The sequence below is a fragment of the Larus michahellis genome, chromosome Z (genome assembly GCF_964199755.1).
Source record: "Larus michahellis chromosome Z, bLarMic1.1, whole genome shotgun sequence".
Lineage (NCBI taxonomy): Eukaryota > Metazoa > Chordata > Aves > Charadriiformes > Laridae > Larus > Larus michahellis.
Genome location: NC_133930.1, coordinates 9934076 through 9946527, shown reverse-complemented (window position 1 = coordinate 9946527; position 12452 = coordinate 9934076). Strand labels below are relative to the sequence as shown.

The window sequence follows — 12452 nt, the reverse complement described above, 5'->3', positions numbered from 1 at the left end:
TAGAAATGGACCCCAATGGCTCACCTAGCTGTGCACCTCTCTTCAAGGAGAGGTGTAAGGACACTCTTGGAAGGGCACAAGGACAAGTGATACTTCCCCAGAACATTTCCTCTACCTCCAGCATTTTTTTGTGACTCAGACTACCTGAGTCAGAGGTGTCCTTGTATTTAATAGTCCTTCAGTGGATTTTTCTCCCATGAATTTGTTTCGTTATTTTTGAAGCCGAGTAAATTTTAAGTACTTGCAACATCCTGTGGCAAACAGCTGCCAAATCTAATGGCCTGTTTGGGTGCAGAATCATTTCCTTTGGTTTGTTTTGATTCTGCCACCTGCCAGTTTTTTCATGCCCTCATCCTCACAGTGGAGAAGACGATGAGTGGTCCTTTTCCATCCAACCACACTCTGGCCCTTGTAGTTTTGCAGGCTCTACCATAACCTTTCCCATGGATGTCTTCTGGGGACAGAAGAGTCCCAGCCTGAACATGTGTTCCTCCTATGGACACAAAGACCTTATGGTCTTATGACCATCTGAAAATTATTTCCCTTTTTTCTCCTTTCCTTTCATAATAAGTCTTGGGTACACACACACACCCTGATTGTTTCAAAGACAAATCAAAGGAAAATGCGCCAAAGCAAGATGTCCACCCTCTCCCAGGTGACTTCAAATTGTCCTGTGCCTGTATTTTCTCTCCCCTGGGTGCTGCTGCCGTCCTCACCCAGACTGCAAGACCTGCTGCCTGGAGGATCTGTCTCTTTGTGTTTCCTCCTACACCAGGCACAGGGGAGGCAAAGGAAACCCCAAATGACAGCAAAGTCATTCCTCTCCAGCATAAAAATTTGGTGCAGTAACCAACCTGTTTCAGGACAGAGGCTCATCACCTGGGGGCAAGGAAACCTTCTGCTCATGACTCGGTAACCCACAGCAGGGCAGGATGGGGTATCCAAGCGAAAGCATCCAGCTGGGAATTTCAAGTGTGCCTGTCACCCCTGGGTCTGGGCATTTGGGTTTTTTGGAACCACGTGGACATTAGGCAGGACAAAGCCCTCAGCTCCCTCTGCTGCCTTCAGCACTTCCGGAGCCAGCTGGCCTCACCTCGTGTTCCCCTGACTCACCTCAAGGCACGTCCCTCCCGGATGTCTAAGCAAGGGCAGGTAGCTCTGACCCTTTGAGCTCAAACCAGGCTAAAGGGCAGCAAAGCATATTTGCCCAGTTTTTGTTTTGGTGGAAGGACCCTCATGTAGATCTCAAAGAGGTCTTCCCTGATGGGGAAGCCATCTCAGAGATGGCTTCTCACAGAGCAGCCTTGGAGGGGCTGTAGAGGCTGGGGAAAAGGGGTTCACCCAGCCCAAAGCCAGGGTGCTCCTCTCTGTCCTCCCAGCCCCAAAGCACGCCGTAGGGTGAAGCCACATGCTTGGGACTCATCCCTGCAGATAAGGAGACCCAGGAGAGCAGCCTGAACACCCACAGGATAAAGCTTTTGCAAGATGTTCTTGGAGTGGTAGAGCTTTGAAGCTGGTTTCTGGTAGCACCCCCTTGTGTGCAGTCTCGGGTGGGCAGTAATGCAGCTCAGCATGCCCCGCTATCTTCCTCACAGTGGAGGAAGTCTTTGGTCTTTCTCCTCCTCCCAGATGAGCTGCCTAATTACACAAAACACCTCCAAAACACCCACATCTGGGTCTGAAGATGCCTCCATGGGTTAAAAACCATGAACGAGGAGGGATCTGTCAAAAAGACAGACAACACAGTTGCATAATCTCTGTTTCTGTGGTAAGCAAAATGGAGAACTGTGAGAGAGTTTCCCAAAAGCCCATGTCAGCTCTGACTCAGCTTTCCTGCACCCTGGCAAACCCCCACACTGCCCTGCCTCAGTTTCCCCATTGGGTGAACAAGGATGGACCATACCTGTCTCAAAAAGTCATTGGAATGGCAGGGTTGAGCCAAAGAAAAAAAAGGGCCAGAGCTCTTAAATGTGAGCCAACTGTGCTTGAGGATTTCAATTAGTGAAGTCATCATCACCATCATCATCATCATCACCTCTGCTGACGTTTGCCCAGCACCACGTGTGTTGGGTTTGGCTGAAAGGGAGGGAGGGAGGGAGGACACTCGCATAGCCAGGCGGTTTGGCACTTCGAGGTTTAAGCCACGAATAAATAAAAGCTGCATTTGCATGTTCCTGGCTCTTTCCACTCCCTCTAGTCTCAGGAGCTGCCCCGGAGATTGAGTTTTTATTTTCTAGAGGTAAAAGAGAGCACTATTCTACTGCAGGGAGATTGCTGAGGGCTGCTTTGGTGGGGCAGAGAAGGCAAACCAACCATCGCTGATAAAACGTGGCACGACTGCAAGAGGAAAGGGGGCAGAGCTTTTCCCCTCCCTCAGCATCTCTGATGTGATTTTTGAGGCTGCGGGTTGTTTCTCACTATCAGAGAAAAAAGACAAGTTTTTTTTTCTCCTTGTTGCTATGTGTAAAGCCCACAGCAACAGCCGGGAAATCAGATATATTTGCTCTCGAGCCTGTTGCAGAAGCAAACAGAAGCAACCAAAAAATAAAAACAAGGGCACAAAAGAATTTATGCTAAAAGCAAATGGGTGATTTAAAAGGAGGCAAAACACTGGTAGCACATTACAAAGCATATCAATTTCCCATTAGTTCTCTTTGTGTAATTCAGGTCATCACAGTTTTGAGATAAAGCTGTCAGAGCCACTGACTTTGGACAGTCAAAAGCAGTCTCTCCCTCTCTGCCCCTGACTTATATACATGGATTGGTTTAGTACTCTCTAAATTTTTGACCTTTTAGGCTTTTTTTTGGCCTAAGGACAAGTGTATAACACATCCTCCTAGCATATGACCCACTGAGGAGGGCTCTGGCTGTCGTACCATCCCATGAACCTCGGCTTTACCCTTCTAAAGCCCCAGAGCCACTGCTGCCACTGGCGGGGGGTGCAAAGTGGCTGCTCCATCCCCATGCAGACAGTTGAGACTTAATGAACCAGGTGAGACTTAACAAACCATCCTCCATCCAAGCAACGAATGATGATTGAGGCTCATTTTAGTCAACATGGCACAGTGTTGCCTGGGTGGTCCCCAAGCACCGGGAGGGACCTTGGCATCACTCTGACCCCATCCCATGGGTGAGGAGCTGGTGGTGTCTGAGCCAGGAGCTGGCCTTTTACTTTCAGTGGTGTCCAGGAACATGCTGGGTGCCTGCCTGAATCCCGGGGTGAAACACTTGGGGTTTTGTTTAAAGCTTCAATGGTTACGAATATCTACTTTACCCTCTTTCTTTGCCCTGATGAAGTCCCCCACTTCTTGGCCATTGTGAAGATTGCTCATTAGTTTCTGTGAAATGGCCATACTTGGGATGCAGAGTCAGACATTACAGGAGTGCTTTCTTGTGTACCAGATTATTTTTGTCTGGGAGTTACAAATGACTCCATCATGTGTTAATACTTGAGAATTTGAAGGACTTGAAAGTACTTTAGAAACCAAAGGGAGGAACTATTTAATCCTACAATGAAATGCAGATTCTGCTGGGGTGGGACAGAACCTCCTCTCCCCAGGAGAAGAAAGAAACCCCATCAAATCTGGATAAAGCTGCTGGGAGGGATGGGCAAGACAATGACAGGTGCCACGTCTCCTCATGGCTGGACTGTGGCTTTCTGCCTCACTCCAGGCACTATCGCTAAGATCAGGTTTTGGGGGGCTTGGGAAAAAAACAAGCCATGGCTGTGGGGTGGCCAAGGAGGGGTTAGAGATGGATGCAAAGGTCTGGTGGGGAGAGCTCCAGGCAGGAGCTGGCTTTGCCTATGGGGAAGTGTGAGACATCCATGGGTGATGCCAAGCACGGGGACATGCCAAGGTTTTAGCTCCAGGTTTAGCTTCCCACAGCCGTTGTGGGACCGGAGCATTTCCGCAGCAGCACTATGTGCAGAGAGGCCCCGGGGTGGGATGAGGCAGTGTGGAGGGAGCACGGCCACAGCATGAGCTGGGGTCAGCGTGATGGCTAAGCCTGCTTGGCAGCGCCATCCAACCGCAGCCCCTTCCCACGAGCTGCGCTCGATGTCAGGGGCATTCCTGGGGCGGGAGCAGAGGGAGCAAGGATATGTGTGCACATGGGTGTGCGTGTGGGTGTGCACTCGTGCACAGCAGTTCGAGCCGAGCGATCAAGGTGGTGGGCTGAGGTTAAGAGATGCTCAGGTTTTTTCAGAGATGCTCCCAGAAAAGGCAGCGCCAAGCAGTCCTGCGCCTCCCAACACACCAGCTCTCAGCAGGTTCAAAGGTCCCAGCCTGTGGGCAGGAGGTTGCTGGTCTGGGATCTAGCACCCTGTTTGCAAACAGCTTCGGCAGGCTGGAGGGATTGGGTCCCCTCAAAAAAAACCCCGTGGGAATCACGTCTGCAAATCACTACCAGGCTTTTCATTTTGCCAAATGGTAAGGGATGGTGGTGAGCAGTAATCGCCTTTTTCTTCTGCAACTCCCCCTTTCTGGGACACCAGCAATCCCTGACAGTGCTTCAACACCACTCCTGGCTCTCCTTGTGTCCCAGGGGAAAGGACAGCCCTGCTCCACCAGCATGGGTGAACCAAGAGAGGAACAGATGGAAACAGGGGAGGGGAAAAAACTCAGCCCCAGCCTGTTGGTCCCACTAGTGCTATTATCTCATGGGAGGTATTCTGGGTACCAACTGTCACACCGGCTTGTCCCAGTGTGGGACAGCAGGCTGTGTGCCCACACATGGTTTCCATTTGTGTGGATTGAAGGGATGGGTTGTGGTTTTTGCCCTGGGGTTGGTGTTCATGGACATTCTGGGGTTTGGGATTGACTGTATAGGACACAGCATAAGGTATTTTTGGGTGGCTTGGCCATCTATGGGACAGTAGTCAGGGGCTGTGTCATGGCTTCTTTAGTGCAATGTAGGTGTTTTAAAGGAGTATGCATATTATTTTGGGGAGTTTTGCCATTCATAAGATGTCACTGCTGAATTTTGATGGCAGTTTTCTGGATAGCTGGTGTTGATGTGGGATTTCCCCAGGGGTGCGTTGATGCCAGCTTGCCGTCCATCTGCACCTCTTAAGAAAGCAGGAGCTCTGGGATGCCATGCCGTGGTATATGCTTACCCTCTGTGAAAAACTCCCTGGGAATGGCTTCACCTGGACTGTGAAACCCTAGATTCCTGGGGACAGATTCAGGGGAAGTATTCCTCCAATTCCCCAGGGATTTCCAAGCAGTGGGAATGAAGTATGGCCAGAAGCAGGAGCCTGGCAGTAGGCGGGCAGCTGGGGCCACAGTGCAGCTCTCTGGGCCAGGTAGTATTGTGGGAGGTGCATGATGCCTGTGAGGGCAGGCAGGAGATGTGGAATGCTGTAAAATACTTTTTTACTATTAGTATTAGCATTGTAGGGTGGGGCATAATTAATGACTCACTAGGTGCTGAAATACTTTATTAAATAACCTGTTCTGGGAAAGGTGTCACTGGCCCTGCTTCCTGATGCAGGCCTGGCTGGGCTGCCTGGCTGTCCCAAGGTGGCATGTCTGGGAGCCAACCTGCCCCGGATCCCCCGGTCCCCCTAACCCTGTCTAGCACGTCCAGGCTCCCAGGCCCCCTTGGCTTCATCAGAGCTGGCAGCTTCTCGCTGTGGCTCTGTGTGTGTGAGTGTATGTGGGGGTGCAGGTGGCTGCGGGTGTGTGTATGTAGGTTCGTGTGTATGTGCATGTGTGTGTTTGTGTGTGCATATGTATGTGTGTGTATATGTGTTGATATGTAGGGGTGTGTAAGAAGTGTGTGTGCATGTGTGTATATGTATGTTTGTATATATGTGCATGTATGTGTATGTGTGCATCTATGTGTGTGCGTGTGTTTATGTGTGCATATGTGTGTGCATGCCTGTGTGTGCATTTGTGTCTAGAGAGATGTGTGTGAGTAGGGGTGTGCATATATATATGTATGTGTTCATCTGTGTCCATGTGTGTGCAGTTGTATAAGTGTTTGTGTGTATGTGCACATACACACATGTATCTGTGTGTGTGTGTGCACATGCCCTGTCCTGGAGGCTATGGGGTGAGGGCTTTCGCCTGGAAGCAGGGGGATGCAGGGTGCTGGGGGATGGCAGGCCGTTAACTCACTCTCCTCCCGGGGTCCAGATGCTGACCCCCTCTGCCACCCTGGCTGGGCGTTACACATGTCCTGGGGACGGTGGGGGCTAAGGCGGGATGTTGAGGGTTTTGCACGATGGGCACCCCAGTGACCCACCCTGGACCTGCCGTTATTCCCCAAGTGACAGAGTCCTTCCTCTCCTGTTGCTCTCCAGCAATGCAGGGACATGACCCAGGGGCCAGGGATGACCAAACTGGTTTTCCCAGCCCTCATAAAAATTCTGCACAGGGCTGTAATTACCCTTGCCTTAAATCAGCAGGGAGCCTGACACCACAGGTATGTCCACAGCACCTGGAGGTGTCGGGCAGTGAATCACATCTTGCGGGACAGCGCGGCACAGTGAGGACAGGGTATGACAAACTGAGAATAGGGGAGAGAAGTGGAGGTGGAGCATGGGGGTCCTGGTCCTAAGGGAGTGGCAGGGAAGGGGGAGGAACACGGAGCTTTTTCTTTTGGGAACACAGAGGATAAATTCCTCACAAGTTAGGAGCTGATGCTGTAATTCATACACAGCAGAGTCACTGGGGCTGTGCACAAGAATTACTTGCAAAACTGGACAGGAGTTAAACATCTACGCTAACTGGAAGCCAATTTTGGAGATGACCTGGGATGCAAAGGAGTGTGGGGCAGCACGTGCATGGGCGCAGATGGATGAAGGGAGTTTGTCTCCCTGCCTTGAAAGGCGGCTCATGGGACCCAACCCGGGCCGCTGAGATGTAGGAAGAAGTGATTTGGAGGTTACAATGAGCAAAAAACCTCTCCCGGAATGCTCAAGGAGAGGGTTGGGGATGTTGCCGCTGGTGGCTGGGATTGAGAGAGGCCATGATGCAGCGGCCAGGCAGGAGCTGCAATGAGCATTAACAAGGACCAGCAGCCTGGTCTCATACCTACAGCCGTCACCTGCATCCCCACCGCAAGCATTTGCATGCAGCAGGTGGTCCCCAAATATAACAACAGGTCAGCTCAGCTCTTGGGAAACTTACCTTGGAAACCAGGAGCCAAATGCCCATCTGTAGGAGTCCCAGTCCCCTGGTGACACAAGGCTCAGACCCGGCTTTCAGCAGGTTTTCCTGTGTGGAAGTTGTTAATACGGGGAACATGAGACTTGAGGCAATGACGCTGGCGACCGTGCCCAGCTAGGCAGCAGGTCAGGTGACTCACGGGGTGATGACAGCCTTCTTTGGGAACGGAAACGATGCCTGGCCTCAAGCAGGAGCTCGGCACTGGGATTTCCCAGACAGAGATGCTGTGCAGAAGCAGTGTGTGGAAATAAGCTCTGCAGGGTGAAAGCCGGGCAGCCGCGAGCACCAGCGGACACGGTGTTGCTCTGCTTTCCCTATCAGAGGTGAGGGTGAGAGCCTACCCAGCACCATTGCAAGCCAGATGCAGCAAAGATCTGCAGGGCAGACAGAAAATCAGCTGCAAATGTCCCCCGAACACTCAGCTTGTTGTTTTTTTTCCCCCTCCTATACCCAGCCTGATTATTTCCCCCCCAAACCTGCTTGTTTTTCCCCAAACCTGCTTGTATTTCCTGCGAGCACAGCCCACAAGCAGTGCGCTGATTTGGCTTAGGGGTCCCATGTTGGGGACAGAGCTCAGCTCAATTCACGGGGGAGTTCTCTGAACTCCTACATTTACCTTCAGGGAGCTCGTCTGGGAGCTGGCCAAGCCGTGTCAGGCTGCCGCAGCTTTGCCTTGTGCTCTCTGCAGGTCACGTACGGGATGTCCGCCCCGATTAATCATGAAGTACTAGAGCCCAGCTCGGCAGTGTACAAGCAGCTCCACACTTGCCCTGCCCAGGATCAACCCGGCTGTGCTGCCTCTGGCCTGACTGCGTTGGAAAATAGAGCTCTTTTCTGGCTGCAGGAAATGCTTCTGGTCTTCACTTTGTCTTGAAAACGTCAAGTAACTCAGGACTGTTGTCCTGTCCTCATGTCTGAAGGTACACACAGCTTTACTGCGGAGCCACCCAAGGCTCAAAAACGGAGGGATGATTTTTTAGACCTGGTTCAGGCGTTTGCCAGAATTGCACGTATTGTGCAAACTGCAGGTCCTTTTACTACATGTCTATATACAGCCGCCATCGGCTGCTCTGAGCCCAGCTGATGTGCTGGTTACCCACCTAACCTCCCACCCAGACAGCCCCAAGTTTTCCCTATGCCTAGAGTATGAAGTCACGCCAGACTGAAAACTGGAGTCTGGTATGTTTATTAAGCCCTGATATACTTCATCTCCCCTGCCCCAATTATTTTAAGGTGCCCTTTGCACACAACGTGAAAAATACAGCACTGCTTAAATCAGAGTCCCCAAGAGGCATGGCAAGTAAGCCTCAGTCAGTGGAGTAATGCTGGTCCCGGGCTGGGTTCGTCCCGTGGCAAGAGCTGGCTTGTGGCACCCAGGCACAGCCAGCCTGAACGTGAAACCATGCCGGGCTGCCCCGAGAACTGCAGTTTTGGGGTTAAATGCTGTGAATTTGGCTTACAGCCCATCAGGCCCTTACAGCCAGCAGGGACAGCTCTAGGCTCCATCCCAGGTAAGGGAGGTGGGGGGCCGAGGCGGTCTGGGGGGCCCAGACGGGGGCCTGTGGGGACTGGGGCAGCAGGGAGCACCTCAGCGGGGCGCGCCTGGCTCCGTGCCCTCGATGGGCCCGAGGGGCAGCGGCGGCCGCCCGGAGAAACCCTTCCCCACAGCCGTGCGGGGCGGCATGGGCGCTGCCGTCAAGCACCCCGCAACTGCCGCAAAAGGCGCCGCTGCCAGCACGACCTGCCGCAAGGGCGCTCGGCTCCGTGGGCGGGGCGGAAAGGCGGAATGCAGCCAATAGGAGCCTCGCGCCGGAACGCGTGGCCAATGGGAAGCGGCTCTGTGCCGCCGGCAGGGTGCGTGCCGCTGCACGTGGTGACGGGGCCCACGCGCGCGACTGTAGCGGCAGCAGCCATGGCGGTGAGGCGGCGGTGGGGGCAAGGGAGGGCCGAGGGGTCCCGGCGCCCCCAGGGCCCGTTGTATGGCGGGGCTCTGGGACGAGCTGTGGTATCTTCTCCTCGCAGGGCTCTCCGGAGGCGACAGAGGAGGAGGCGACGGCGCCGGGCCGGGAGCTCCCCGCTGGGGGCGCGGCGCGGGGCGGGAAGAGGGCCGCTCCGAGCGGGCCCGGAGCCTTGCAGCCGGCCAAGCTGAGCCGGGCCGAGCTCTACAAGCCGCCGACTAGTGAGGAGCTGAGCCAGCTGAAGGAGACGGAGGACCTCTTCCACTCCAGCCTGCTCCGCCTGCAGGTGGGCCGGGCGGGCCGAGTGGGCCGCCGTTGGCCGCGCTCTGCCCCTCTGGGGGCTAAGCAGGGGAGGCGGGGGGGAGCACTGGAACCCCGGACCCGGAAATTCCCGGGAACGGCCTGGGGAAGAAACCCTGGACCCCTGGCAAGCCCTTCAGCCCTGCCGACCCGGTAAATCCGGGCTGCGGCCGCCCCTGTGCGGGGAGGGAAGGCACAGGCTTTACAGGGCACCCAGTGTATTACTGGTATTTCCACCCTAATTCATATTACCATCCCACGCCAGGCTTTGCACCTCATTTACACCATTAAAATTGAACCCCTCCACCACATAACTGCAATATGGTGGAAGCGTGACCATTACATCTCTCGCTTTTGCGTGACCTTACATCCCTGTATTGCTCGTTGGGATGAAGCAGCAACATCACCAGGTGCACCCTGCTTCTGTCTTTGACCAGCTTGTGGATGAGACAGGAAAGTTTATTTATGTCCTAGGAAAGCAAGCTGTCTGTGTTAGGGGGAGGTCAGGCTGGTGACTAGATGGGTCCTGATGATTGTAACATTCGTGATTTTTATGAGGAGTGGCTTTGATCTCCTGGCTACCTGTTGGTATTTGTGGCAGGATCTCTAGGGCTGGGTTCATGGTGTGAACTTGCATGGTCATTTCCTGTCACACAAAAAAACTTTCTGAGAGCTATGCCTACATGAATGAAGACGGTGGGATGGAGTTGATTGCCACCCACCAGTTCACAGGAGATGATGGGAGCTGCATTATCCTCCTGCCCATGAGCTGACCTGACTTGCAGCTCCAGGCAAGGTTTGTGGAGAGGCTCATGTGTGTTCTCTAGATCACCTGCTTGTGGTTTGTGCTGAAGGACAAGGTAAAAGGCAGGCGCAGTTCCAGTGTTGCATTTGCCTTTGATGGTCCCCTTTCCCCTTGCAGATCGAAGAGCTTCTGAAGGAGGTGACATTGAAGGAGACAAAGAAGAAGAAGATTGATGCCTTCCTCCATGAGATTAACAGCTTGCTGAGTGCCATCCCAGAGACTCCAGAAACTGAAGTACGTTCCAGAGGGATGAAGGAGGTGGCAAGATCCCTCTGTGGAGCAGGCTTCACTGTTGCAGTGCAAGCAGAGGTCCTCATGGACTGTCTCCTTTAGAGACTGAAGAAATATTACTTTTCTTTATCTGGAGGGGAGAGGCAGACACTCCATCTTTAGGCCCTGGGTGCAGGTGCCTGCAGCGATGTGAGGAGAGGGGTCTTGGTCTCTGCACATCTGCTGTTGGTGATGCTTAAGAGTGTTTCTTGTGTCCCATCTGTTCCCAGCTCACTGACCAGGCCTGGCTTCCCAAGGGTGTGAAGGTCCCATTCCTGCAGGTGCCGTTCAGCGTGAAGGGGAGGTTCCGCTTCATGCCTCCAACTGAGCTGAAGGTGGTGGGCAGCTACCTGCTGGGCACCTGCATTAAGCCAGAGATCAATGTGGACGTGGCAGTGACCATGCCGCAGGTGAGTCTGGCTATGCCTGCTCCCAAGTGTCCTGGAGCCTGGCTGAGCCCCATTCACTCCTGTCACCCACCGGCCCTGCCCGCTCCGTTCCTGAGTGAGGTTACAGCATCTGCATGTGCAGTGTGGTTACTCCCACAAGGAGCTGGGGAGTGGAATCTCACCACTCACTCAGCTGGAGCTTGAGCTACTTTTAATTTTAGTTCCTCACGAGGATCTTCCTTCTCTCTGCCTGGGCTGACCCTCTTCCACATTGCCAGGGAGATAGATGCTGTCCAGCTTTGTACCCCATTGCACTTCCGCCCCAGCTGCCAAGACTGTATTACAGGGAGGGTGACGTTTGCAGGATGTTACCCCTCTAGAGCTCTCTCCCCTTTTGCCCAGACTTGATCTAATGGGGTTTAAGATGAAGTGATGCTCTGTTTGGCTGCATGGCTCTACTCTGTCTCCTGTGATCCTAAAGGCTGATGAGCCAGCAGCAAGGTAGCGCTTCTGATCGCCTTGGAGCTCCTTGGGGCTGTAGCTGCACGTCTGAGACAGGGCTGCCTGTGGGGCCAGGGAGGGTGGTGTACCACCTCGGTCTGAACTGGACTCTGCAAGCCAGCGAGGTGGGATTGCCCTGTCCTTCTCTTTCCAGGAAATCTTCCAGGACAAAGACAACCTGAATCAGCGCTACCACCGGAAGAGAGCTCTGTACCTGGCCCACATCGCCCAGCACTTCTCCAAGGAGAAGCTGTTTGGCAGCGTGAAGTTTGGCTACATGAACAGCAACCATCTTAAGCCCATCCTGCTCCTGAGGCCCCAAGGTAGCACTTGAGCCTTGCTCTGGTGGCGGTGTGAGTGGGTACTGGCATTAGGTAGAGGATGGTGGTGATACTCTCATACCATGTAACAGGCCCTTTGGAGAGTGGTCATTCTGGGGCTGTCATCGAATTGGTGATAAATTTTGGAGCTTCAATGCTCCTAATTACCCTCTCCCTCCACACAGAGCCTAGTCCTCAAGGTCCCTTCCCCTCCAATCTTCTTTTGTAGCTTGGCTGGTCTCCCAAGCCTTGTTCTTGCTGGCTGGCCCACCATGTAGGTACTTCTGGGAGTAAAGCAGACCCTAGAAAAACATGCCTATCTCTAGCACTGTCCTTCCTCCCTGCTCTCCCCACCCCTGCTCCCTGCCATTCTCTTGCCTTCCCCAGGCAGCTGTGTGCAGCCTGGCTCTTCTCTGAGATGATGTGGGATGCATGGGCTGCTGGGTGCTGCTTGTTTCTGCAGGCCCCAGGCAATAGTGTGTTTGGGTCTGGGACAGGCAGTGGTGTGGCAAGGCCATGGTGAACAGGAGGGTGCTGGGGTACCAGGCTAGCCAGGGGGGATGAAGATGTGACTTGGACATGAGCAATGTGACCTCAGGGTTATTGTTGGCTCTGAGATGTGGTCACTCTCTGCTCTGAGATGATGTCCACTGCTGCTGAGCTTTGCTGGGAAGGAGCTTTTTCCTTTCCCCAAGCTGGAGATGCTCTCAGTTTTCTCAAGTTATTCTCTGACA

General features: G+C 53.6%; 1 protein-coding gene across 1 annotated transcript in view; it reads left to right on the top strand.

The window, feature by feature from the left end:
• The first annotated feature begins 9033 nt into the window (after positions 1-9033).
• Positions 9034-12452, top strand: part of NOL6 (nucleolar protein 6) — a 30813-nt gene continuing 27394 nt past the window's right edge. The window contains exons 1-5 of the mRNA XM_074570320.1: positions 9034-9093; positions 9198-9419; positions 10356-10472; positions 10739-10918; positions 11553-11721. Of these exons, the coding sequence (XP_074426421.1) occupies positions 9088-9093; positions 9198-9419; positions 10356-10472; positions 10739-10918; positions 11553-11721 (694 nt within the window). The 5' untranslated portion in view covers positions 9034-9087. The remainder of the gene's footprint in view (positions 9094-9197; positions 9420-10355; positions 10473-10738; positions 10919-11552; positions 11722-12452) is intronic.